The following is a 27,642-nucleotide window of genomic DNA, read 5'->3' on the forward strand; positions in this document are numbered from 1 at the left end:
TTTATAAGGAATCCTCAGTGTGGATAACCCCATTGCTTGCATAACCCATATGCTTGGAGCAAATGTCAGTCCTCAAGCAGCACAACAAACACACACAGAGCTGGTAAAATAAAAAAAAAGCTCCCAGAAGAAAACATGGTTTGATCTAAATAGAAATTTTCAGAAGAAAAACATGCTTTTCTGTAGTGATGTTTCAAAACATAATGATTTCTGTTTCCAATTGACATTTCGACTTAAATGTCGTTTTGTGTTGAAATCCAGAACAAGAGCTTAAGTTTCAGGTCAACACCCCAGAATCTCTCATTTTGGATCAACATTTCATTTTCACAGAATCACAGAGTAACAGGTTGGAAGGGACATCAAGGATCATCTGATCCATCCTCCCTTGGCAAAAGCACAGTCTAAACGAGATGGCCCAGGGCTGTGTGCAGCAAATCTTAAAGGTGTCCAGTGCTGGGGAATCCACCACTTCCCTGGGGAGATTATTCCAGTGGCTGATTGTTTCCATTGTGAGAAACTTTCCTTTTCTGTCCACTTGGAACCTCCCCAGGAGTAACTTGTACCCATTTCCCCGTCTCTTTTCCGTGTGCCTCCTTGTAAGAAGGGAGCCTCCATGTCCTTTGCAGCCACCGTTTAAATACAGGAGCGTGGTGATAAGATCTCCCCTAAGCCTTCTTTTCTCAAGGCCCAGTTCTCTCAGCCTCCCCTCACTAGCAGGCTTCCCACTCCTTTGGGCATCTTTGTGGCCCTTCTCTGGACCCTCTCCAGCCAGTCCACATCTTTTTTTTGCACAGCAGGCACCAAAATGGAAGATAGGATTCCAGGTGCAGTCAAGTGGGATTATGAGTTCTTTTCTGCAGGTGATGCCCTTGTTGTTGATTAACCCAGCGTCCCATTGGCTTTCTTTGCCACAGCAGCACACTGTTGGCTCCTGTTCATCTCCTTGTCTCCATGACTTGTCAAAGATTATGGAGAGTGGCCTTGCAGTGCCATCAGCCAGCTCTCCTCTCACCGTGGTGGGTGATACCAGGGTGCATGGATTTGTACAGTGCTGGTAAGCAGAGAAAATTCTGCTGAAACATTTTGAATGTTTTGTTTCTGTCAATAGTATCTTCCCTCCTGCCCCGCATTTTCAAGTCAAGAGCATTTGGAATTGTTCATACTATGAAAGAGTGTAATATTTTGACCTTTCATCCCTATTTGGGATGCAGGCAAATGCTGAAATCCCAGCCCTTTTTGTGGAACTGAGGTTCCATTCTGTGACCAGATCCACAAAAGTATATTTCCACTGGTTTTGCTGGCTGGCTACTTCAGTGCTTTGTCAGTGATGACTTGTAATTCAGTGCAGATTGAATCTGTGGTGTGTCCACATGGCTGGTCTGGAGAGGCTGAGGGCAGTTAATCTTTCTGGCTCTGTGTTGTGCTTTCAAATTAATATCCAGATTTCTTTCTGAAGATAAATTTTCCTTCCGAACCAGCATTTGGTAGCGCACTGCACAGCTGCCTGATACACGTTCCATGCACAAATGAGGATTCTGGTGCTCTCCCAGTCTAGCTACAAGCTGTTACATGAAGTCAGGATGTTTTAAAACTTAAGACAGTTTCTCGGTTGTCTATTGTTTGCAATCTCACAGCCTGCCATATATCTTTCTCCTCAGAAGTTACACTTTTCCCCCTTCCCACCACTGTGGGGAGGTTTTGCCTGCCGGGCTCTGTGCAGTGTGTCTCTGAAGCAGTTTTATGGTGTTCCCCAGAAGCATGCTTTTGTCAGGCTGCCTCAAAGCACAGTCCAGAGAAAAGTCTCTGAAGTAAGAAATGTCCTTTTCTGTCTGGCTTTGAGGTGTTATCTCCCTTCTTCCCAAATGCAATTGGCTCCATCTACATCCCTAAGCTGTTTTGTTTGGAGTGAAGAGAGCTCAGAAAATCAAGGGAGGCCACACACATAAACAACTGTGTGTGAAATCAATTAATCTAAACGAGCGGGAGACCTGTTCTTGAAGGAGAAAAGCCTGGTTCTCACAGAAACCTCCCCTGTGTATGGTGGGACTGTTACAAACATTACATCACTGGAACAGTGATGAGCTAGGTGAGTATTTTAACCTTTCTGGCCAATATTTAGAGCAAGAGTGGTGCTTGATTGTGTTTGAAGAGCTTACCATGCTCTTTGTATTTTAACAAGGGATTTTCATTATGGATACAGAGGTAGCATGCTAAAGCAAGCACTACCAAAGGGACCTGAATTTTGGTATCTTAACTTCAAATATTTGCATCATAAATTAGGTTCCAAGCATTGCAGTGACCCAATAAGTCAGGGATAAGAAGCTATGCCTGTCATTCTTTTCTTTGGGTAGTAGATATTGTCAGTGATATGTACAAAACCTACAGGACAGGAATTACTTGCAAGATTTTTTAAAAGCAGTTTTTTCACCTCTAATTAGAGAAAAATCTTATATTGCTTTTTAAAAAGTCTGATAAGAAAAAGAGGTTTCCTCAACTCTCCCACAGGAGGAGGGTTATTCACATCTCAGCACGCTGTGGTCCTCTGCTGTAGGGTGCCCAGGGGCCAGTAATTACAATCATATCCCAGTCTCACTCTGCACCTCTTCAAATAATAATCTCCTCTCCTGGCTGTCTGGGGCACCGATAACATGAACAAAAAGCTGTGCTTGGCCTCTTGTGGCTGAGGGAAGGACATGGAAATAAGGCCTGAAGAGAGCACACTTTAGGGGAAAGGACTCAAAGTCTAGGAGACAGCCTCTCCACTCAACCTCTTAAATCATCACGGGAGAGGATGAAGTAGTGCAAGTCCAAGAAATCAAAAGTCTCTGAGCTTGTAGTATTACTCAGACATTAAAGTCTTATCATGGCCACAAATCTGTGACTCCACCTTACTTCCCTTTTGGGAATGAGGAAAATGGTAAGAGAAATGGTTTTGTGTTTTGCACTGAGGGCTCCTTAAGGAATCACGCTCTTCTTGCGCCAGCTCTGGACTGAAAGCTCATCCTTTGGAGTGAGAGTTTCCCAAAGACTTGAACTGAAGCCAGCCACGTTAGGCAAAGCTGCAGGCCAGGGGTCTTGATGGGATACTCCTGTTTCTGCAACTTTGCTATGTTTTGGTGTGATTTCCTGATTCATTTCTAGTATGCAATGGATCGTTTTCCTGATTTGAGAAGTCTTCTATGACGAAGACTTCAGTGTGTAATTTCTTCAGCTGAGGCCAGGAGATGGCCCAGCATGGAAGCCAACAAGCCCATGTGTTCCTGCGTGGCAGGGAGCCCTTCTGGAGAAGGCAGCCAGCCCTCCCCGTAGCTGTCTGGCTGGAAGAGGCTCATCTCCTCACACAACCAGGTGTCAAAACCCTGCTTGGTGGATGCTTCTGAGCAGCCACTGCCTTCTGTTGTTCTAATCACAATAATTTGGCTTGTTTGTTATCTGATTTGATGGAGGCTGAGGAGGAGATCACTTCCCAGGGCCCTGAGGGCAAAACCTCAGCTTCCTAGAGCTACATTTATTTTCTAACCCTCCCACAGCCCTGGGGTGATCCCCCCAGAAACATCTTTCAGGGGAGGTGTTTTCTGAGCTACACCAAGTGATTTGCAAGGTAGCTGTCTATACACCTCTGAAATTCCTCTCCCTCAGGCTTGTTTCTGTTCTAGATCCCAAAAGCAACCAGTGTGCTCCTTCAGGCACCCAAGTATCACTGTTCAAGTGGCTTATTTTCCTCGTTTCATGTCCATGAAAGGAGATTCCATGTTCACATGTACTGATGCTTGGGTGGTGTTTACACCATTTTCTCTCACAAGCCTTTGGGGAAAGGCAGGATGCTGGTTTTGTCTGACGCTGGGATGGAAATACAAAGAGCACCCAACAACACAAATAAATTAAACTGCTAATTTCCAGGACCTAATTACAACTCTTGGGTTTGCTGCCAGACCTGAAAATAAAACTTCTCTTGCGAGGTTTCCTTGTTTTGGGGTTTTGCTTGTTTGTTTATGTTAAACAAAGCAAGTGAACAAGAGCTGAGTAGGAGAGGATGGTTTGCCTGGTTTGTTTTCCTGTATTCCTGCCTGGCTTCTCCTCAGCCAGTTGTGCCCCACACTGGGCTTTGGGAGGGGCATACTGGGCTAAATATATCTGTACTGCCTGTGAAATGCAGTATGGGGTGCTGCGTCATTTGGTGGAGTTTACTTGGAAACTAAGGTGGGAAGCCAGCTTTTATTTTCAGCCTCGGGTCAGATGCATTGGTCAGTTGTCTCACCCGGATTTCTAGTCTTGATCAGGAGTTTGTCCTTGCAAGACAGACATAAAACCTGTTCTATGAATAAAAAGCCAAGCCCATTGCAGCAACAAAATCATGTTGGGGCGACCATATTTTTCTTGCTCAGCAACCAGATTTACAGTCCGAGAGCTTCTTCAGATAGGTTACCTTGAAAGCAGAAGTGAAAGTCATAGCTCAGATATCATGGCTTAATGAGTAGAGGAGCTGGTGTGATGCTGCGAGCTCTAAATATATCAGAAAGAAGCCCAGCGCTGGCAGCACGCTGACAACTGGGGACCTTGGGCTTTCCCTGGTGTTGGAACACAAATGTGTGAGGAACAGATGCAACTTGGTGACTAAAGAGGGCTGAGGTTTTGCAGTTTCTAGTGCTGCTTTTTGGCTTGTCTTCCTCTGCTGTTTCTGCTGGTGCAGTGGGAGTGATTTCACGAAGGGAAGATCCTCCTGTGGTGTGCAAGTGCCAGGGGCTGGGCACAGCCCACCTGAGCTCGCTGTCGTCTGTGCTACACCCAAACAGTAGCAGCAGGGCAGGTGTAGCTGTGCCGGTGACAAACATCTGCTGGGGCTCTCAGGGACATTTTCAGGCAGATGAGTGGGTGGAAACCGCTGCTCTTTCTCCATGAGCTCTCCAGGGATCACCTGCCTGCACATCTGACATGCTGCAGTCACATCTCTGGCAGCTGAATGTTTTTCAGTCTTCTCCCTTATGCCACTGTCAGTGAGAGGAATGCCAGTGTTGCTATATGATTATCCTACTAAAAAAGGAGATGAGAAAACGCTTCTGTGTAAGATTTTACATTTATCTGGGAGGATAATAACTATGGGAATTAATTTCTGTCTCGTGCTTTGTAGTGCCTAGCACACTGGGGCCCCTGAATACTCCTGCAGCACAAGCCACACACTGCAGACCAAAGCCACACAGCTTTGCTGGTAGAGAGCTCGTGGCACACTGGGGTCCTGGTCTAAATTGAGACATGAAGGCTCTGGGATATACACTTCATACTAATGGCAATAAAGTCTTCCGGATTTCACTTGGAGGATTCAGTTGTGAGGGTGAGGGCTGGGAACTGAGATTTATGGGGTTAACCCAGCCTCTGTGACTTCTGTTTAAGCCCGAGTGGCTGCTTTCCTTAGTGGGCTTTACCTGGCACTGATAGCTGTGAGCAGCAGAGAGTGCAGAGGATTACAATTGCCATTTGAACGAGCCCAGGTGTAGTTTATCCTCGCTGTTACTCAGGGGTGTGAGAGAGCAGAGGAGACGTACTTTTCTTCAGCTTCATTTGTGGGCTCTGTGTCCGGTCCTGCTTTTTTGACTGTCCATGGTTCCTAGGAAGGGGGTAGGTAACTGAACAGTAGTGGCAGATACTGTAGAAGTTTGGTAGCTTTCTATCTCCTTGACTTTCTTGTCCTTTATTGCTTGGTGCTTTACAGCATGTTCCAGCTGCTGTATCAAATGCTGTGGTGGAGACTTAATATTCATGGCTTTTAATATTCATGGCTTTTATTCACCTGTTATGTGACAATGGCTGTCTGCACGATGTGTCAAAAAAGATGAGGTGAGGGGGTGCTGCATGGCAGCGTGTCTCGCTTCAGATTAATAACTAAACCAGAGTAACATGTAATAACCATTCAAAAGTCAGTGTTGCTCCTGTGTGAAGTTTGCTCCCTTCCTTCTTTCCCCCTTCAGCCCCTCTCCCCATGGCTGTCATTGCTGTGGATCTCCTCCTGGCCAGGCATTTTGGCTGTCTCAGATCAGCGGGCAGGCTTGCAGCTTGAGGGGGTTTTGGAGAGCATCTGTGGCCTTGTCCTAAATCTGGGGAAGGTGAAATTTACTGAATTGGTCACTGTCCCTGCACAGAGGGCAGGTTGTGTGACACCCAGTGATAATGCTGTGCTCATGAGGATAGCACGTGGTTTTTGCCCTTCAGTAGTGCTGCTGATGCTCAAGCTGGAGTTCCTGAGTTACTCTGGGAATACTGAAGGGATGTGGTGTGTGTTTCAGTATGTTAATGCCCCCCGTCCCTAGATCCTGCCTGCAAAGGGCAGCTGATCTTGAGACGCTGGGTCCCTGAGCTGTGGGCTCCCAGTCCTCTCTGCAGGGCAGTGTGAGGTAGTGCCAGCGGCTGTGGTGGGCAGGGAAAACGTGCAGCCCTCCACTAGCTCTGCCCCTCGTTCCAAGTGAGAGCATCAAGCTACATCCTGGCAACCCCTGCTCTCCTTTTGGCCTCCACATGGACCTCTCATTTTGGTGTCTTTAAGAGAACATCTGATGGGTTCAGGGCTGCAGTTTGGGGAGCAGCCCAGCATTACAGGAGCAGTTCATTCAGCCATCCCAGCCAACCCAACCGTAGTCTTCCCTGACCTTGGTGGGCATTGACTCAAGGGGAGAGGGCAAGAACAGAAAAGCAGCTTTGGGACTGGAAAAAGCAGGGACAGAAAAGAAAAATGAGCAGGGATGTGGTAACCCAGATGGGCTACGGCACGTGAGAAGGAGGGTGGGGGTCTGATCATCCACCCCAGTATTGACACTGCTGTGCTGGTGGGCCTGGCACAAAATCTCACGTAACCAATGGGCAGCGGTGTGTGTGGAAGGAGATGGGGAAGGAGGGGATGTGGTGACACACAAAAATTAACTCAACTCCCATGAGTTTTTCTCTCTTGGCATCTACCTCCGGTTCTGTATTTTCTCACCCTGCAGAAAACAAAGCAGGAGATAACTTTTATTTTATTCTTCAGTCATTACTGAGCTATTGTTCCAGGGAAAAAAAAAAAACCAAACAGGGTGTCATATCATGGGAGAAATGATCTTTCTCATGGGATATAAAACTTTGTGTGTGAATGGTGAAGGTCTCCTGGCACTGATGCTAATCCTGCCCAGGTCTGGCTGTACAGTACTTAACGTAAAGCACGGGATAATTCCTTCTGTAGTTTCAGTAGAAATCTTTCATTTCCTAAACAAGCGTGCTGTGTTCCTGTGTCCTGTGAAGCTGCTGCTGTGTGCCACCCCAGCAGCCCTGCCTGAACAGCCTGCCTGGGTTGCTGGGTGGTTTGGAGCCCTTTGATGGCAGGCGCTGTTTAATTATCAGCGGTGTTATGTTCCCAGAGCTCGCTACATGAAAGCAAAACACCGGCAGCCTGTAATTAATCTGAGCTAATGTGCCACTGTTTACACTCCATCTCGGAAACCAGACAGATGTAAGAAGACACCCAGCCTTCATCTGGGATCCTCCCAGGTTATTTCTGAGCTATCTTTGGAGAACTGCGCTGTATCTCCCCACCCCGCAAGTCCCTCAGAAATGAGTACCTTTAACTTTCCTCAGGAATGAGTGGGAGACTTTGTTTCCTAGCGGGGAGCAGGGTTAATGCCTTTTCGTTTGCCTCACCACAGCCGAGGCTGGCATGGGAGCACAGAACTCCTCCAGTAGTTGTGAATTTTGCAGTGTGAAAGGGTGAAATAACCCTCTCCTTCCTTCGTCTCTCCCCTCGCTTCAGCTGAGGAGGAGGAGGCTGCTGGCACTGGGGATGTGTGGGATCTCTGTGGTGGAAAGACAAGGGATTCTCTGGGACTCCGGTCTTAAAAATAAAATATCAGGGGTTCATTTCTGATCACCCTGCTACAAATATTTAACAGAACAAGGTGATGAAAATGCCTGGAGGTGTGGAAAGACTGAAAAAGATTATGCATCCTTCATTAGAGTGAAGAGTAATAAAAAGCAACATGACAGAAGTATATAAACTTAGAAGCACAGAGAAGTAAACCAGGCATTCCTGTGTATACTTTTATGTAATACAGGGTTTCCAATGAAATTGAAATAAAACATCTGACACACATGAAACTTATTTTTTTGTTACAGCACATAAATAATTGAGACTGAGAACACAGTAGAATGCAGAAAGGATTAGATATATGGATAAAAATCTTAGTTTATTAATTTTACTCTAGCTCGTTTAGAAGGTATAGGACTTCCTTCTCATGGACAGTGTCCCAGCTGCGGCCAGTTAAAAGCTCTTCCTGGCCCTATAAACCTCCAGTACCTTCCTTTGAGACATCTGACAGTGGACACTAGCTTAGAGGAGTCACTGCCCAAGCCTTGCATTCCAAAACATCTCTGCATTGAATGATTGCTGGGATCGGAGGTGGCCACAACTTTCTAATCACCTGAAGGCTGAAATGTAGGATATGAGGCTGCTGTTGTTTTCCTCCTGGACTGTGCATTCAAGGTGACAACTGCCCCTCTTGTCAAACCACCATCTCGCCTGTCTCAGTTACCTCTTTGCCAGTCATCTGCTCCAGTGCTGTGGTGGATAGGTGACCTCTGCAGGTTGGAGCTGCAGGAGGAAGTGTTACATCACCAGAGCCTGTGCAGCTCCATCCTCCCGGGAACAATGAGTTTCAGGTGTTCCCATCGGCATCTTTTCTCAGCAGTGTGTTTCATGCAGACTCAGTGAGTTGTAAGCAGCTCAGTCATGTGGGGAAGACGTTTGCTGGGTTTGACTTCTCCCTGTGGTGGGTATGTCTTTGGGCTCTGGTTGTTCTCAGTGGACACCGATTTATCCTCTGGAGTGCCCTCACACAGCACGCTGGCACACTGTGTGCCAGGGCATCCCGGGGTGCCCGGGACAGGCTCCCTGCTTCCACGCCCCAGCGTTTTGCTGGGTGATCAGAGGCAGCCTGCCAGCATCGCTGGCCTGGAGGGGACTAAGAATTGTAATATCCAGCAGAGGGTGCTCAAAAGCAGGTATCCCAAAACATCGGGTACTGCTGTACCTCTGCACTCCAGCTCTCAGGCAGCAGAGCCCCAGTTCTTGGTGGCCGTGGCAGAGTGGGCCAGGAGGAGCAGACCTGGAGGGGACACAGGTGGTGCTGAAGACCTGGCACCCAGGCAGTAGCACTGTGGGGTGGGGCACTGTTATTTTGGACTAGTTTGTATGGGATCCCATGGATGTGGACAGTGCACATAGAGCATCCTCCTGGAGCATGGTCTGCTGTGCAGTTTCATCCACAGAGAATCCCTTTTGCAAGCTCTAGGGCTGCTCCAAGTTGGAAACCACTTGCATGGGTGGTGGGATGGGTGGGGGGTTTGCTTTGGAAGTGACTCCCTCTTTGACCTACAGTACTGGTGTTCCTTGGCTGTCTCTGTGCTGGTGGTGGTCAGGTCTGCTGTGAGTCCCCGTCAGCCGTGTCAGGCTGAGCCTTCTGCCATGCAGGTGAGTGCAGGTCCTTTGGCTGCTCTCTGTTCTGGCCTGTGAGTTTGGAACTGAGCTTGTGCCTAAACTAACTGAAACACTCTCCAAGTGCATCTTGGTCAAAGCTTCTGAGTTCGGTCAGATTTTGTACTTGCCCAAGATGCAGGATACAGTTCCAAACTGTGACTTGCTCCTGGTTGTGCTGAGAAGGGTCACAAACCTTTTGGGGAACCTTTTGGTGAACCTTCAGGGAGTTTGTGCCAAATCCCAGATCCAGGTGTGTTTTTCATGTGTTTTTCAGGCTGTGTGTTGTAAATGTCACATGGCTCCAAAATGGGGTCCCCAGAGCAAATGTAGAATGTGATCAGAGCCCTGGCATTAGGGAAGGAGAGGACGAATTTTCCTTCAGGTAATTACAGACAGCTGAGTTGCCTGTGGAAAAAACCTTCTGCTAATGCTCAGCGCCTTTTGAGAATTTCCTGTAGGGTGGGCATCCCTGAAGTGCCTCACATCAAAGGGGGAAATACCTGTCTGGTCCTTAATCCAAGGCTCTCTTGGATTAAAGAAAGATCATAGGTCTTTATTGTACCTTCACTTCTTTTCTTTACAAATCTCCCTTATTTTCCCTAATGCCTTTTCTACTGCAGAAAGTCCCAGAATGTTTAATCAGTGTACCTGATTAATAGCACCATCTCACATAATTCACCTTCATGGTGCTCTCTTTCGTGGGGTTTTCCACCAGTGTTGTTCAGTGCATTTTACAGAAGAGATTCTTCTGCTGATCTCCCTTTTGCACGTGGGGAAAGCAAGGGAGAGGAGAGGGTAGGAGAGACATGCTGAGGTCATGCAGCCAGCCAAAGGTGGGGTCAGCAATAAAATTCCAGGTTCTTAGTTTTGGGCTGTGCTGGAGCTGTTCCTCCAACCCTCAGGTTGCATTTAGGGCTGGGTGGAACACAGCAGCCATTGAAACAATTCAGGACAGAGCGTGGAGGAGGCAGAAATGTCATTGTGCACATGGGAAGCAGTCATGTAGCCAAATGCCAGGGTTTGTGCAGAGCTCCGCGTTGTCTCTGACAGCCCCCAGTGTGGTCAGGCACCCACTGATTTCCTCTGAAAGAGCAGGCCAGGGCCTCGGCGTGGTGCTGGAACACTGGGGCAGTGTTGACTCAGAGGAAGGAGCTCCACTGCCCGAGTCACCCACGTGGCTTCCTGAGGGACCCTGGCTGTCCTGGAGCACTGGCAAGAGCCGGGGCTGCCATCCTGCTGAGGTCAGGTGAAAGCATGACCTGAAGTGGGCTGGCTGCGGTTAAATAGAAAAGAGGTACTGATAAAAACACATCTCGCTCTAAGGGCTAGAAGGGTGCTGGGGTTTCGTTTGGGTTTTTTGTTTTTTTTTTTTTTGGTTTTTCGTGGGCTTTTTTATGATTTTATCTTGAAGTCTAGATTTTCCCCTTCCCCCTGCCCCCACCCCCCAAAAAAAAAAAAAAAAAGAAAGAAACTGTCTTTAACTAATTTGATAATAATAGTATGGTTTCAAAAGTACTTGTTTAGCCAATGCTGACTTTATGCTTACACAGCTACCTCTGGCCTGGGAAAGATTGAAACCACAATGGCTAAGTATAGAGGCCTCTAAAATATCTTCTTATATACCGTGCCTGAGTACACAAACAGAACTGGTCTCTCTTCTGTCTACAGGAGCAATATTTTCCATAGGATTTATATTGACAGAGGTTTTCTCCCTGCATATTTATTAAAATAAAGATCCTCCAGAACTGCATCCATGTGCAGGCTACCTTCAGCCCGATATAAGAAATATACTCTGTTCCTGAAGAAGAGTAAGCACTTTTTCATTCTGTGCTGTAGCAGACTCTTGATTCAGGGTGTTTTTTTGATTGTTTTTCTTCGTTGTTTTGGGTGGGTTTTTTTGCTTTCGCTTTTGAAGAAAGCGGGGAATTATTGCCAGGATTTCAGCCTTAGCTTTTGAGTACAGCTCAGGCATAAAGGAGAGATGCTCCCTTCCTTGACGTGTGTAGGATCCATGGACTGAGTGACCAGAGCTGTGTGAGGTGCATTCACCTCTGTAGAGAAGCACATCTGTGTGCAGTGTGACACTTGCTGGGATGAACTCCTCTCTGCAGCCTGTGTTCTGGAGTCTGAATCTGTGTCTCTCTTGGAGCCTGACCCCCAGATTCTCTGTGTGCCCCCTTTTAAGTCTTTGACTTCAGCTGCCTGCAGTTTTTGGGTAGTTGTGGGCAAAGCAGTTTTTCTGTTCTGTTTCTGTGAGTGCGATACCTCAAGCATGTCCTGCCAATTCCCAGCTGTGGGCTAGGTTTGCACTGACACAACATATTCTTGGTAAATGACAGATTCCTCTGAGCTGGGGCTGGCGCTCCTCGCTCTGCACGTAGCTGTAGGCAGCGCGTGACATTGTTCTGGTGGGAGGCAGGAGCTGGTAGGAGTGGCACACTGAGTGCATGCCCAAATTATGTGCTCCAGGGACCAGCACCTGGTGCATGAGACGTGCAGATGTTGCGTAGGTAGTCCTCAGGCGCTTGTAGATTCTCCTGTCGTGATTATCTATCCTGGCTCTGGATCCTTTGCTGGCACACCAGCAGCCCTGGAAACCCCCCAGCTTTCATCATAAGAAGGACTTGTCCTTCCTTTTTGGAAGCAGCAGCTTCTCTAAATGTTTGTAACCATCTGCAGCTGAACATATAGACAGTTCTTTCAACACCAAGCCTCTTCTGACACAACACAGCTCCAGTGCAGTAACTGCAGACAGATTTTGAAACCCTTCTGTCTGCAGGGCCCCTGCTTCAGGGAAATGGCATGGAGGGGACAGAAATGAACATGTGCAAGTACCTGCGACAAGTTGTATCTTTGTTATAATATATACCTTAACCAAATTGAAATACTGAAACATACTAAATCTTGGTAACACGCTGGTGAGGTAAATCTCTTTACGTTGTTGGGATCCTGGTTTCAACTCTTGCGGGCCACGAATGTTTGTGAGGACAGTAATAGTTTCTAGGTCTGGAAATCCACCTGTACAATGCAATGTGATAACTGGGCTCTTCACCAGGCAGATGCTGCACAGAGGTGGAGTTGAAGCATCTGAGGTGCATCTGCAGGGAGCTGAGTGGGAGGACTCAGGGAAAGGAGTGTTCTTCCAGGACAGAAGAGGCTGTCTGAAGCAGAAAACTCCTCAACTTTTTTCTGTTGCCAGTTGTGGAGAACATTAAAAACACAGCTTAATTTGGGGGAAAAAATTGTCTATTTGAGGTGGATAGGGAGAAAAATTATTAGAAGTAAACTGGAAGTGGTTGAGTAAGGGGGCTGCAGGCTATATACAGGTGAGATAAACCCTTTTCAGAAATGATCCAAGTATATTTGATCTGCCTCTGTGCAGAATTTGGATGCTGATCTCTGGAAGTCCATGGTGTTCCAGTGACACTGCAAGCAGGGCTTCTCAAGATTATCTGTGGACAGCAGACTTTGTATAACTAGAAAGGCTTAGGAGTCCAACAGCCAGGCTCACCAGTGGTGCTTGGGACAGCACCACTGGTGCTTCCTTGGAGGTAGTAAAGGATGGCTCCTCTGTGGCACTGGGCACGGTGCTCCATTTGTTTGGGTGAGAAGTTGGGGCTGGAGCTGACTCTTCACTGATCTTACACTTCTAGTGCCACTAGTGAATCACACAGGTCACATCCTATGCTACTACTTACTGGTGGCTGTACTTTCCTTATCTTGAGATGCTGAAGTTCACAAGCTGTGTTGGAGAGCAGATTCAGAGAGTATCTGAAAGCACATCAGCCTTAATGAGCAATTTTGAACAGGCTAGGCCATTTGTCTTTTTATCTTACTGTCTTAAAATTCTGCAAAAACAGTATCCATGTGGATGGAGAGAATGAGGTAGAGAGGGGCAAAAAAACTGATCCAAGAAAAATCCAAAACAAAGCCAAATGACATTTAGGCAGCATTCAAAATTGCAGAACAAAAATCCCCAGCTTAGGCACCACCTAGTTCCTGGAGGCATCGTAATTCCACAGATGCCTCATTTGCCTTTTTCTCTGCGCTTGTCTGGGATTTTTTAATTATTTCTGCTTTAACACCCCTTGGGTGCTGAGTTTTTTCCTTAAATGCCTGCCCCGAAGTGCTTGAGTCTGATCACCATCCAGAAGGCAAGCATCCTGGCCCCTCAGCCTGCCCAGGTGCTTTCAGAGCACATCCAGCACATGCAGGCACGATAAGATCAAAAAAAACCCCAGTGGCAGCTGCCACTTTGTTTTGAAACATCTTACCCAGCAGCCAAATGGTTGGGAAGCTCAGGGATCACAACCTGCTTCTCTGTTTTAACCAGCAGCTGCTTTATGCCACATGCTGAGGGGTCTTGAGCCGTTGCTTCCCTCACGTATTGCGTTTCCTGCTCCAAGTCTGGAATAACCATCCACACCGTAGCGTGGCTGACATGGGAATAGGGAAGAGTAGCCCTTTTTCTGATGGTTAGTTAGTGCCTTCTCCAGAAGGGATAGGTTGGAAGTGAAGGGAGGCAGGGATTAAAGCAGAGATTAAAGCAGGGATTAAAGCAGGTCTTCCGCGTCCTCAGGCTGCAGTTGGAAAGCAGGAACACACACCGCTGCTTCCTCTGGCTGTGGCTCACCTGCTGTTGGGCAAGGGGAATGGGGCAGTTTGATGGAAGAGGAGCAGCACCTGGTTTTTGGGGCCCATGTGGGCGTAGGCAGCTCCTGGGAGCCCTGAGCAAGGCACGGAGCCCCTCGGGCAGGAGGGCCAGCAGTGCCTCTCCTCTGGGCTGCCCCTGCTCAGTGTGCTGACAGGGAGTGGCTCCGTGCCCAGCAAGGAGTTGTTTTGGATCCTTAGTGGCGTCTGACTGTTCTCAGAGGCCGCAAAAGCACCGAGGACCTTAACGCCAGGATCCACCCTTGGAGCAAAGCCCCTCAAAGCTGGGTGTTACAGTGCGCGCATCTTCCGTGCCAAGTCTTTTTTGGAGCTTGTTGCAAGTAACTTGGGTAAGACCTCCTACATAATGGCTTTGCAGAGCCAAAACCCAGCCTGTCCAATGGACCTCATCCCTCCTGGCTCCTTGGCTTTTCACTTCACTGAGGCTCAGGGGGCTAGAGTCGTTTGCTTTTTCTCAAGCTTTTCTTTAAAAAAATCCGAGGGCGTTGCTTCTGTGGAAAAGCACTTCTGTTCGTTGCATGCTGCTGGAGTGGGACTCATCTAACCTGGAGTCTGGGATCTGTCCTGTAAGACAGAGGGGAGGCAGGCTGCCCAGCTGAGCCCTGGTTTCGCTGGATCCAGCTGCGGTGGTTTAGGTTTCTGGCTGAGTCCATCTGAAAGCGGCACAGAGAAAAGCACAAAGGGAGGGAGGGTCGTAAGTACCCCCATTCTCTCCTGATAATCCCTTAAAAAATAATTGCAGGCCTAAACCTCTGGCCTCCAGCAAATTTTCCACTCGATTAGAGGCTTTTGTGAAGCTGGGGAAAGGGACACGCAGACTTGCACATTGTGCCGCTGCCCGAAACTTCCAGCTGGGATTTTTTCCATCAAAAGGGGATTTTAGTAAAACCATTATAAGGGGCTTAGTCACAGAAAAGCAGTTGAGCTGAGACAGGGGTAGATTAGCTTTAACATGCTTGTTTTTGGCACTAGGGACAGGGTGGAAGTTACACCCAGCCGCTCACATGCAGCCTCCCCCATCCCGCTGACTCCCTGGCAGGTGTGGGTGGGAGATGGCATTTCCCCATGTTCCCCCTGCTGTCCCCCTGGCATTTGAACCCGGTGGAGGTGGGCAAAGGGAGTGGGCAGCCCAGGCACAAGCCCCGTGCCGTGTGGTCTGGGTGAGGAGAGCAGAAGTCGCTGCTGCTCGGTCGGCCTTTGGTGTGGTCTGGGCAAGTGTGTGCTAATAGACAGGTGCCTCTGGGGCAGGGAAACCATGAGGGGAGACAGCATTTGCAGCCTTGGGGGCCGTGTGGAGCCTTGGATCCGCGTGGGTGGTCCCCAGGCCGCGCCGCAGGGACAGTCCTGGGGGAGGTGGCCAGGGAGCGGCCGGAGGGCTGCGGGCAGAGCCGTACCTGCTGTTGTGACGAGAGGGACACTGCCCTGCAGGGCTGTCCAGGCGGCGCTTTGTTGGGTCAGGCTTGCCATTGCCTGAAATAAAAGCTGGGACAGCTGAAGGGTTTGCACAGAGAAAGAGAGAGAGAGAGAGAGAGAGGTGGCTTCTTGGAGGGGCTGCTGCTGCTGGGAGCTCTTCCACTGCCCGCACTCGTACACCAGCATTTCCAGGGTGCTGGGTGAGAGTCTGGTGTGGAAGACTAGGAGGATGTCCTCTGCACTTAGTGTTTCTCTGTCCTGCCCCTCCCTCTCCAGGACTACCTTAGGCTGGAAAACTAATTTCCATTTTTGCTGCTCCAAGAGGCAGAAACCAGCAGGACTGGAGGTGGAAGGGGTGGACGCCAGGCACTGTTTGGACATCACCTTAGTCAAGTTGCTTCCACCTCTCTTCCCCCATTAGTGCTGATTTTCCCTTTTTGATGTCTGTGTATATAATGAGCCTGCAGAAGCTAATTATTAAAATTCTGTAAATTATAAGGTGTAGTTGCTTCTGAAAAAGACACCATCACTGGACCTGTAGCAGCAGCGTGGGAACTGGATAAAAAAGACTATTTAAGTTAATGTGCTAAAAAGGACACACACATACAGCTCCAGATACCTTAATCACTACAGAGCTGTCCAGTGGAGTAACTGTGCCAACAGCATAGCAAAACCCTGCACAACAAAACTGAAATAAAAGAATCTAAGCGTTACTTCAGGTTTGGTCCTGCTCCATTACCATTCTCGCATGCTTTAAAAAAACCCAAATAAAATAATTTTCTTGGTGTCAAGCTATAGATGTCAAGAGGCGGAGTCTTAGGGCAGAAGTGCTAAGTCTAGGATGGATGGTTTCCAGGAGGCAGCCCTTTGGGCTGGGGTGTGAAGTTCTCACGTGATGGGGTGCACTGATGCACATCGCAGCACAGGAAGGACGTGAACCTGATGGAGTGAGTCCAGAGGAGAGCCATGGAAGCGATCAGAGGGCTGGAGCATTTCTGTGAAGACAGGCTGAGAGAGTTGGGATTGTTCAGCAAGAAGGGCAGGCTCTGGGGAGGCCTTGGAGCACTTTCCAGTGCCTAGGTGGGCCACAAGGGAGCTGGAAGGGGAGTTTTTGCTAGGACATGTAGTGATAGGACAAGGGAGGATGGCTTTAACCTGAAAGAGGTTGGGTTTAGATTACTTTTCAGGAAGTAAGGTTGTACTCTGAGGGTGCTGAGGCCCTGGAATGGGTTGCCTGGAGAAGCTGTGGATGCTCTATTCCTGGAAGTGTTCAAGGCCAGGCTGGATAGGGCTTTAAGCAACCCCTTTATAGCAGAAGGTGTTCCAGCCTATGGCAGGTGGATTGATGATCTTTAAGGTCACTTCCAACCCAAACCATTCGGTGGTTCTATGATTGACTCCCAGTCCAGCTACGCCGAATGTGGCTTTCCAGTTTGGTTCATGGGGCAAACCCGTAGGAACCTTCACCGAATTCAGGACCGAATGCTGACGGTGGTGATGCTGATGAGCAGCCTGGAGTTCCCCATCCCTTCACACCTCCGGCCTCGGTCACGCAGCATCAGTTCGTGCCCAGGGCTGGACAGGTGGGCCTTTAGCCCATCCAGTTTCTCACCGCTCCGGGTGCCCCCTCAGACACGCGTGTCGGCCCGGGGCGGAGCCATTAATTGCAGTTAATTGCAGTTAATTACGCGCGGGGCCGGCGCCGCGCCGCACTCGGCGGGCAATGCTGCCGCCTGGCGGGCTCACCGCGCACTGCAGCCGCGCCGCGCCGGGGGAACGGGCACGGGAACGGGGATGGGCACGGACATGGGCACGGGGATGGGAACGGGAACGGGCACGGGCACGGGAACGGGGATGGGCATGGACATGGGCACGGGGATGGGAACGGGAACGGGCACGGGCACGGGAACGGGGATGGGCATGGACATGGGCACGGGGATGGGAACGGGAACGGGCACGGGCATGGGAACGGACATGGACATGGGCACGGGGATGGGAACGGGCACGGGCACGGGGACGGGAACGGGGATGGGCACGGGAACGGGCACGGGCATGGGAACGGACAAGGACATGGGCACGGGGATGGGAACGGGAACGGGCACGGGGATGGGCACGGGCACGGGCACGGGAATGGACATGGGCACGGGGATGGGAACGGGAACGGGCACGGGCATGGGCACGGGAACGGGGATATGAACGGGGATGGGGATGGGCACGGGGAAGGGCATGGACACAGGGATGGGCACGGGAACGGGGATGGGCACGGGAACGGGCACGGGCATGGGCACGAGGATGGGCACGGGAACGGGGATGGGCACGGGAACGGGGATGGGCATGGGGATGGGCACGGGGATGGGCATGGACACAGGGATGGGCATGGGCACGGGCGTGGGGATGGGCACGGGGATGGGCACGGGAACGGGGATGGGCACGGGAACGGGGATGGGGATGGGCATGGGCACGGACATGGGCATGGGCATGGGGATGGGCACAGGGATGGGCATGGGCATGGGGATGGGCAAAGAGATGGGCATGGGCACGGGGATGGGCACGGGGATGCGCCACCCAGCCCGTGCCACTGCAGAGACCGTGCCACTGTCCCAGGCAGCAGTGCAGTCACCATCTGCTTGTCTGGTTTTCCTGGGTGTTAGGTAGACAGCAACCCGAGGGATCTCGTTATCCCCGTCACCTCTGGTCAATTTGCATTGGGTGCCTTGGCCAAGTGGGTGGAGATTGGCCAGAGCCAAGGCAGGCACTGCATCCCTGGCAGCCCCAGGAGCCCGCGGGAGCAGAGGGAGCCAGCTCACCTGTGGTATGACTGCCCTACAAGGCTTCTAGCCAGTGTGTGGCAGGAGGAGTTTATGACACTGAAGGATGCACCTGGTTCACGCTGAAGCTGGGGAGCCAGGAGTGCCACTGCAGCTGTCACAAAGGGAGATAATGGCAGGGATTTATTGGCATTTCAGCTCACTGAACAAGGAGAGAGGCTGCTGGCTGTAGGGCTGTGATCTGTGTGCCCCTGCGATGCTGTCTGTGTGTGCCAACTGCCAAACCCCTAAAGATATCCAAGGGTTGTAAAGCTGGGACGTTGGAGGGAGAAAGAAGTGAAGGAGAGAGAGGAACAGGACCACGCTCAGATAAAATTTGTTTGGGATTTTTTTTTTTTCCCAAAGCTGGGAGAGGAAATTGCTTCATCATGAAATCACTAGACTGTGCCCAGAGAAACAAGACTCAGAGGAAGGAAAATAACTAGGAGGAGGTTCCCATTTCTAGATCTGAGTTAGTTTCTGTAGCAGAATATGAGTTTGGTTTATGCCTTGGTAACCCTCTCATGTGGAAACACTTTCTCAGGGCATGTGTTCAGGCCCTGGTATTAAACTTTTGACACCTTTTCTAAGACACACCACAGATTTTAGGAAATTTTTGAGGAAAATCCCCTTTCCATTCATCTTGCAGGGACAGATCAGTTCCAGATCATTCAAAACCTCCATCATACTATTTCAGTTTGGGCTGTCATTGAGCTAGTGCATATGGTAAATTTAATTAAAGAAGGGGGAGAAGCACTAGCATCCCTGCCAAATGTGGCTGGACGCTGAAGTTCTGGCACAGGAGCCTGATGAACCCTCTCCAGCTCTTTCTTTCGTGCAGCTTGGGGCTGGGAATTGAGCAGGACCAGGACGGCCTCTCTGGCTGGCCACGGTGGGGAGTGTCGGTGCAGCCCAGCCAGCAGCTCTGGCGCGGGGCCTCGCTGATGTCCTGAGGGATCCAGCCTGCACCACCCAGTCGAGTTTATCCATTTATCTTTTTCCTCCACAGAAGACACTGTTACAGAGCTGCTGGCTGAAGGAGTGGCATTTAAGGTAGAGGAGGGAGAGAGAGAAAACAAAAAAAAGGGTTTGCTTTGCTGGGAGCATCCCACATGTGTACATAGCGAGGCTGTCAGATCCAGGCACATCTACCCTTGAGCTGCTAATGGCAGCCTGTGCTAACTTCTAGCTTTGGTTCCAAAATCTCTTGAGTGTCCTGGCCACCCAGGTCTCATTTTAACCCTTCCCTGACCCCCAAAGGGCAGGTTCAGTGGTAAGCTCTGTACTGTCTAGCATGGAGATCACCCCTGGCCGTAGCACAGGCCCCAGGTGGTTTGCCTGACAGCTGCCCCGTGACCCCGTTATTTATTACCGCGAAACAAAGGACCCCAGAGCCACCATGACAAACTGATTCAGCCGAACCCGCAGTGTGCAGCGGGAAGGTATAAAATGTATAAATCTGTCATGCATGGACCTCCCATGTGCTAGTCCAAGGGCAGTAGGACCCAGGTGGAGCCTGCTTTTCCTCCCATCTCCCAGGGAGAAGAGCCAGCCGTGGATCTGGCCAGGGGAGCAGCTGCTGCAGCCAACCAGGAGCCCCACGCACACGCAGGACTTCGCTGCAGCTTGCGAGCTGGCATCCCCAGCTGCTGCCCCTCGGTCCCTGGGCACCTCCTCTCCTGCTCAGTCGCTTCATCCCTCTTCCACATCGCTCCTGCTCTGCTCTGCTTTCTGCCACCACCTCTTGAGAGTGGCCCCTCCGCTCCTCAGAGCTGCCAGTCCATAAAGTGGGTCCCTGCGTCACCCACCGTGCCCTGGCTTGCGCCGCTGTAGGCAAGGGCCCTGCTGCCCCACCACTTCTGCTGGGCACAGCCGTGAAGGCTGGCACCAAAGCCACCGCTGGGGCACTGTGGGCTCACAGACAGGCGACTTCCAGCTCATTTCCAAGTAGTGGAGTGTTTTTTATGGTTTTCTACCCCAGTTGCCAACTGAGTCATGTTCAAAAATTCAAGAGTGGTTGGTTATGCTGAGAAGTTATGTGGTAATTGGTCTATGGTTGTTGGCCTGCATCTGTGTCCGAGGAGGTGCTGTCACAATGGAGCATGAGAGGAAGGTATGAGGAGCACTTGCTCCATCTACGGGAACAGTCCAGGGTGTCTAAGAACTGGGCTTCAGGGAGGCTTTGGTTTTGGCAACTTCCTTTGGCTTGGGTTCCCCTTAAAACAGGATGTTGGGCCATGTGGGCAATGCTTTTGGTTTGGTTTTTTTCGTAAGTTGGGAGAAGAAGTTCAGGGGATTTTTTAGGAGAAAAAAAATTCTATCGTAGTTCTGATTAGGGAGCTTATGAGCACACACATTATATTGAAACATAGATGTCCCACCGTGATCCACATGAACATGGGACTTAATAAGGGGATGCCATTTTCACTCAAACCCAGCATAAAAAAACCTACTTCATGAGAGGTTTATCTTTCCCCATCCTTGGCTGGGTCTGCTGCTGACCCCAGGAGCAATTACGTTTTCAGCTGTTAGGGGAACCTGATCTGGAATTCCTGTTGTTTATAACATTCATGCATACATGCTCTTTTTCCATCAAGAAGTTACTGTAAACTCTTTTCTTAATGCAGGAAAGACAGACCCCAACACCTCCCTCCAAGTAGAGGAAGATGGATATAGTGTCAGGCTCAATTAGATCCAATTGTGGTGGCTTTCCCTAAAGCGAACAATGCAGCTTTTGTGAATGGACTCCCAGCAGAAAGCTTGGAAGTCTTGGAAAGGAGGGAATAGAACAACACACGCCCCAAAGTCCAGACCCTGAGATAGTCCAGGTCCTTGGGATGCAGAGGAGATGGTGTTTTTTTTTAAGAGGCCCAGAGTCAGGCACTACTTTCCCCTTTGAAATGCAGCACTGACATCAAAGAGGTGAGGTGGGTAGAGCTGGCAACAAGAGTATGCCCAGGCCAGCCTCAGCCAAAATACCTGTGGAGGCAGAGGCTGAGCACCCAGGGCAGGCAGGCGCCCAGGGGACCTCCTCTGGGACGGCATCCCACCTGGAGCAGCACCCAGCCAGGGCTGCTGGAGTGGGGAACAAAGTGGCCTGCTCAGCGCTGGAAGTGCTTAAAATGCAAATGTACAGGAACTTCAGACCATCCCCCTCCCTCCTCCTCGGCGCGGAGGAAAGCAGCTTAAATACAGCCAGGCCTGGAGAGGAATGTTAAAAAGAGGGGAAGAATCGCCCTCCTCCTTTCCATAGGGACCCGGGCCCGGCCAGATTGAGTATGCATGACTGAGCAAGCAAGCAAGGACAGCTCCTCTTTTAACTTTCCTGAACAATGGCTCTGGCTTCTTCCACCATTTCGCATTCCCCCTCCTTCAGGCAGGAAGGGGGCAGCGGGCGAGAGCCCCGCCGCCGGGCTGGGGGAGACGGGCTTTGTGCCTGCCCTATAAACACCGCTTAAGCTCCATCTCCAACAACAATAAAACACCCCACGCCGGGGAGGCTAAAAAGGGACCGCATCGGGTTAAAAGTCATAACGTTGAGGAGAAAGATTATGGTGGAGGACAAAGGACACCTTAGATTATTCAAACTTTTTTTTTTTTTTAACACGGTCCCACTTTACTTTCTCTTTAATCTTCGGCTGGGCAGTGGAAATAACCAAGACGTTTCAGATTTCCCAGGTCTGCAAGGGCGCAGGTTTTTGGTGGTTGTCACTGCTGGGAAATGTTTTTATTTGACGGGTCTTCCATTCAGGGAGGGCCACAATTCAAAGCACTAAAAAATCCTCCACCATGCAATTTATCTGGAGCTTAATAAAAATAAAGGAACACAGGCCTTTTTCCCCCCCCCACCCCCCTAAATGTCTTCCTCTTATCACTAAGTACTCGATTCAGCTGCTAGCAAGTTTCAGCACTTCTGGTTTGTCCGACCTCAGACTCAGCTGATGCTTCCCAGCAATGGGCTGCTGAACTGGGTCTGTCGCCAGGGATGCTACCAGCACCCTCATGGTCACGAAGTCCTGCCAAACCCCTTCCTTACAAACTCCTCGTGGTGATGTTCCTCAACATCCTGCACCAGGAGGCACTTCTCTCCCTCTCCTCCTCCATGGCTCGGCAGAGCCAGCCTGAATCCCACCACAAGGCTGTTCTTACCAAAGCCCACAGATACAGACACACGTCTTCAATAAGCACAGACAACACAGATACGGCTTTTTTTTTTTTTTTTTCAAAAACATACTTCATATTTCCTCTTTTATTATATAAATATGTTTAACCTTTTACTGTAAGAATATAAAATGTTTTAAGAGGATCTTTGTTATTTTTTTATACAAATTCACAAACAGTACAATTAATCCATAGGGGTCTCTGGGTTTGCGTTAACTCCGTGGTCTGGCCTGTTACTGTGGAGGATTTGAGATTTTGAACAGATAAGCAAAAAAAAAGCCAAGATATTTAAACACAAAAAAATCAAAACAAAACAAAAACAAAACCCAAACTTACTCTTCCTCTTTAAAATAGTAATTAAAAAATAATCTAAAGACCCAGCTCCATTTTATTGACAGAACAGAGATAAGACAGATGAACTTCAGTCTCCTCCCCTGCACACTGCAGCCCTGGGGCCTGCAGGCCAGCTCTGCTCCTCTCCACCTACCAACAGGAAGCCTGGCATAGTGACCTTGTGTAGGTGGCTTACAAGGGGAGGGGAAAGCATTTGCATATATCCATATATATATAATATTTTTTTAAAACAAACTTGCATTTTACACATTTGTGTTAACAGTAGCCCAATCCTCAGCGTGGATTCTCACGTTACATATTTGTGCTAGAAGAGTAAAAATGCAGAAGCACAGTTTGGGTCCCCAGTCCCCAGTGAAGAGGGAGGAAGAGGCACAACCAGAATGTGAAGGTGGGACACAGTAGGGTAAGCCTAAAAAACAAAAATTCAAAATTAAAAAAAAGAAAAAAAAAAAAAAAAAAGGGGTGGGGGCAGAGGAGGGGCAAAAAGAAGAACAAACCCAAGGGGCATTATTCCAGTCTAGGCACAAAAATGTTTCAGTCTCAAAATCTCTTTCCTGTAAGAATTCCAGGGTTTTTGAGGAGGGGAAAAAAAAAAAGTAACAAATTAAAACGAGGTAGCCAGACATCATATATATATTTATATATCTAGAATATATTCAGCAGAAAAAAAATGTACTTAAAAATCCACAAGAACAGCAACTTCATATGTCTTTAAAAATAAAACCATGTAAGAAAATGAATACTGTAAAGGGGAGAATGAGTGAGGAAAATTGGGATCAGCTACAGGATGTAAGCAAGGGATGGATGGGGAGAGTAAGAGGCTGTTTTTGTAGCAGTAATTTTTTTTATGCATTTCAAAATAAAAACAGGTCACAGTATCTCAAATGAAGCAGAAATGAAGCTGGAGATTCTTCCTCATGTCCCCCAGGTAGAGAGGAGTTAGAACTCCCTTCTACCTGCTCACCCCTGACCCAAAGAGGAATGGATATGTGGCTGGATATGCCTATCCCTGTTGCCAAGGAGGAGGAGGGGAGAAAAAGAGAGAATGATGAAAGGGAAGACAAGTCTCAGTAACTCTCAGTGTCCCCCGGTGCACGGGAAGGCTTAAGAGGCTGGGGTCTGTGTCCAGTCCCCACAGAGACAGGAGAAGGAGGAACTGGTATATTCATCTCCAGTGGAGAGATGGGGAGAGAGAATGGAGTGCCTGGACTTTTCCATTACCCATAGTGCAGGATGACATGGAAACATACTGACAAAAGGAGAGGCTGTAGCTATCGCTAGTCTCAGTGCAGTGGAGAACTGGAATAGTGGGAGGCTGTATCCACCCACAGCAGAGAATAACATGAAACTGGAGACTGAAGAGAGATTTAAAAGGGGGGGAAAAAAAAAATCATTGTACCTAGGGAGCAGTATTTCTGTCACAAATGTGTTGACAGGGGAGGGGCAAGCACAGAGGTGGAATGGTTGTTTTATCAAAAGCTGTGTCTGTGCCCAGCGCAGGGTGACTGGTGGCTGGGTACACAAGTGTAGCTAGGAAGCCTTTTCTGCTGTTATTATTTTTTGTTCCCATCTCCATTCCCACTCTCCTTTATATAAACCAAAAATAATCAATTCTGAATACATGGCAGAACAAGGGCCTTTCTTCATCCATCCTTAGTGCTTGAGGGGATGGAATCTGGGAGTGGGGATAAAGAGGGGTGTCTCTAGCCCCAGTGCATAAGAGTGTGGGCTTCTACCTCTTCTGCAGGGAAGGATGCTGTGGGAAGGGAGAGCTTTGTGGCCCCAGCACGGAGCTTGAGGCGTGACCTGGAAAATGGATAGGTGCTTTCTCTCTGTCCTCCTGCTCCCCCTTCCTCCCTCTCCTCCTCCACAGCAAGGATAGGTAGGCAGCAGAGAAGGGTCGAGGATATACCCTCTTTCTCTGTGTTCCTCCCTGCGGTGCCAGAGTGCGTGGGTAGCATGTCTCTGTGCATGCCCCTCTCTCTTTCTCTCCTCCTCTGCAGCAGTCAGTCAGTCAGTCAGTCAGTGAGTCCCTCCAGAGGAGATGGGAGGTCTCAGGGCACCCTCCTCCTCTCACCTGACCTTCTCACTCTCAGTCATTTCCCAAAGTCCCAGGTTGAGCACCTTGAGGCAGGGCAGCTGGGTGATGCGCTCCAGGCCCCGCTTGGTGATGCGGGTGCAGCCGTAGAGGTCGATGCCCGTGAGCTGGCTGAGGTGCTCGGCGATGAGCTCCAGGCCCTTGTCGGTGATGCGGACGCACTGGCCGATGTTGAGAGTGCGCAGCCCGTGCATCTGCCGCACCATGCGGTTGATGCCCTCGTCACTGATGTGGCAGGAGCAGAGGGACAGGGAGCGCAGCCCGTCGAGGCCCTGTGCGATGTAGGCTAGGCTCTGGTCCCCCACCTTGTCGCAGAAGGAGACGTCGAGGCCGGACAGCCGCAGGCTGCCCATGGCCAGGTGCATGATGCCCGTGTCGCTGATGTTGTCGCAGGAGCGCAGGTTGAGGCTCCGCAGGCTGCTCATGTGCGACAGGTGCAGCAGCCCCGCGTCCGAGATGCCCCCGCAGAAGCTGAGGTTGAGCTGGCGGAGGCGGCCCAGCCCGCGGGCCAGGTGCTTGAGCGAGAGGTCGCTGAGCTTCTGGCAGTCCTGCAGCGTGAGCTGCTCCAGGCCCAGGCAGCCCTCGGCCGCGCTGCGGGTCATGCCCGCCAGGTGCCCGATGCCCACGTCGGAGAGGTGCCGGCAGGAGCGCAAGTTGAGGCTCTTGAGGCGCTGCAGGCCCCAGGCGATGAGGAGGAGGCCGGTGTTGGTGATGTTGCTGCAGCCTCCGAGCTCGAGCACCTCCAGGCCCTTGAGGTACTGGGCGATGCGGCCCAGGCTGCTGTCCGTGATCTGCTTGCAGAGGCTCAGGTTGAGCGAGCGCAGGGAGCTGATCTCCGCCACGAAGGCGTGGCTCAGCCCGTTGTCGGTGAGGTTGTAGCAGCCGCTGAGGTTGAGGCTCTCGATGTCCGCCATGCCCTGGACCACGTAGCTCAGGCTGCGCCGCAGCGACAGGATCTGCACCCGCCGGATGCCCCGCGCCGCCAGGCTGGGGAAGAGCGAGGGGTTGGCGCGGCGCAGGTGCAGCTTGGCCTCCACGCCCCGCCACACCGAGCGGTGGTAGGCGGCGTCCCGCCAGGCCGTGCACACCTGCGCCGCGCGGCCCTTGTCGCGCACCTCCAGGTACCCGAAGATCATGGCGAGCAGCTCGGGGAACAGGCACGAGATGTGCGTTTCCATCGCACGCCCGCCCGCGCCCGGCCGCCCCCGCCGGCGCCGCGCTGCTGCCCCTCGCCGCCGGGCCCGGCCCGCTTCCGCCCGGGGCCCGCCCGCCTTCCGCTCCGCGCCGCGCTCCTCCTGCCGCCGCCGCCGCCGCCGCCCTCACATCGCCGGCGCGGGCGGCGCGGGAGACGCTACTGCGCGACCGCCGGCCCGGCCCCGCCGCCTCTACCGCCGCGCCGGGCGGGCCGCGCCGCTGCCGCCGCCGCGCTGCTGCCGCGGCCGCGCCGCCCCGCGCCGCATCCCGGCGGGCGCGCCCCGGCGGCGGCCCCCGCGCCCCGTGCCCAGCGCCGGCCGCCGAGCCCCGCCGCCGCCGCCGCCGCCTCCCTTTGTCTCCGCGCTGCCGCCGCTCACAGCCCGCGGCCCCGCGCCGCCCGCATCCCGCGCCGGCGGTGAGGCAGCGAGGGCAGGGGGTGGCGCGGCCCGGCCCGGCCCGGCCCGCCCGCCGCCGGTACCGACTCCGCCGCTCCGGGCCCGCCCGCTCCGCTCCGCTCCGCGCCGCGCGCTGCTGGGCCCGGCGCCGCTCCGGCCCGCGGGAGGGGGGGGGCGGGGGGGGGGGAGGCGCGGCCAGGCGCGGGGGGAGGAGGCAGCCGGGCAGGAGGCGGCGCTGGGCCGGGCCTGTTTCCCCCGCCCGCCCCCACCCGCGCCGCTTGCGCAATGGTACGGTCCGGAACACTGCGAGCCGTCGCCCTGGAAACAGCGCGGGCCGCGGCTGCGCCCCCGCCGCTCCCCGCTGGGGCCGCGCTGCCCCGCGCCGCCGCCGGGGGCGCCACCGCCGAGCCCGGCCCGGCCTGAGGGAGCGCGGCGGTCACCGGGCCCGCCCGGCTCCGGCGTGTGGCGCGGGGGGCATCCAGACGGTCCTGGAGTGTCCAAAGAGCGAGTGTGGTGCAGTGCATGGGCACCCACACGGGAAAGAAGTTGTTCCTCGTATTCAGGAGGAACTTTCTGTGCATCAGTTTCTGCCCGTTGCCTCTTGTCCTATTGCTTGGTGTCACCGAGAGGAGTCTGGCTCCATCCTCTTGACACTCATCCTTCAGATACTTAGGGACGCTGATGAGGTCCCTTCTCAGTCATCTCTTCTTGAGGCTGAACAGGCCCAATTCTCTCAGTTTTTTGTCACGAGAGAGATGCTCCAGTCCCCTCATCATCTTTGTCACTCTTCACTGGACCCTGTCCAGGAGCTCCATGTCTCTCTTGTCCTGGGGAGCCCAAAACTGGATGCAGTACACCAGGGCTGAGTAGAGGGGCAGGATCACCTCCCTCGACCTGCTGGCAGTACTTTTCCCAATGCATTACTAATCCTAATTCTTGCCCCACTTCCTGCCCTGTCGGTGCAGAGAAGCCGTGGTGGGTGCTGTGTTGTCACCCGTGGATGACAGGTCCCCACCAGGGCAGGAGTGGCAGGGCCTCAGACAGCAGTGCTGCTTCACG

At 51.5% G+C, this 27,642-nt stretch overlaps 2 protein-coding genes across 2 annotated transcripts in view; one reads left to right on the forward strand and one right to left on the reverse strand.

Moving 5' to 3' along the window:
* Positions 1 to 27,642, forward strand: part of WNT5B (Wnt family member 5B) — a 70,952-nt gene that overhangs the window by 8,860 nt on the left and 34,450 nt on the right. The gene's annotated exons all lie outside the window — the stretch shown is intronic.
* FBXL14 (F-box and leucine rich repeat protein 14) lies at positions 22,582 to 26,224 on the reverse strand. Its single transcript, XM_048301245.1, has one exon. The coding sequence runs from the start codon at positions 26,170 to 26,172 to the stop codon at positions 24,970 to 24,972; it is 1,203 nt and encodes a 400-aa protein (XP_048157202.1). The 5' UTR covers positions 26,173 to 26,224; the 3' UTR covers positions 22,582 to 24,969.

The sequence above is a fragment of the Corvus hawaiiensis genome, chromosome 4 (genome assembly GCF_020740725.1).
Source record: "Corvus hawaiiensis isolate bCorHaw1 chromosome 4, bCorHaw1.pri.cur, whole genome shotgun sequence".
NCBI classification, from domain to species: Eukaryota; Metazoa; Chordata; class Aves; order Passeriformes; family Corvidae; genus Corvus; species Corvus hawaiiensis.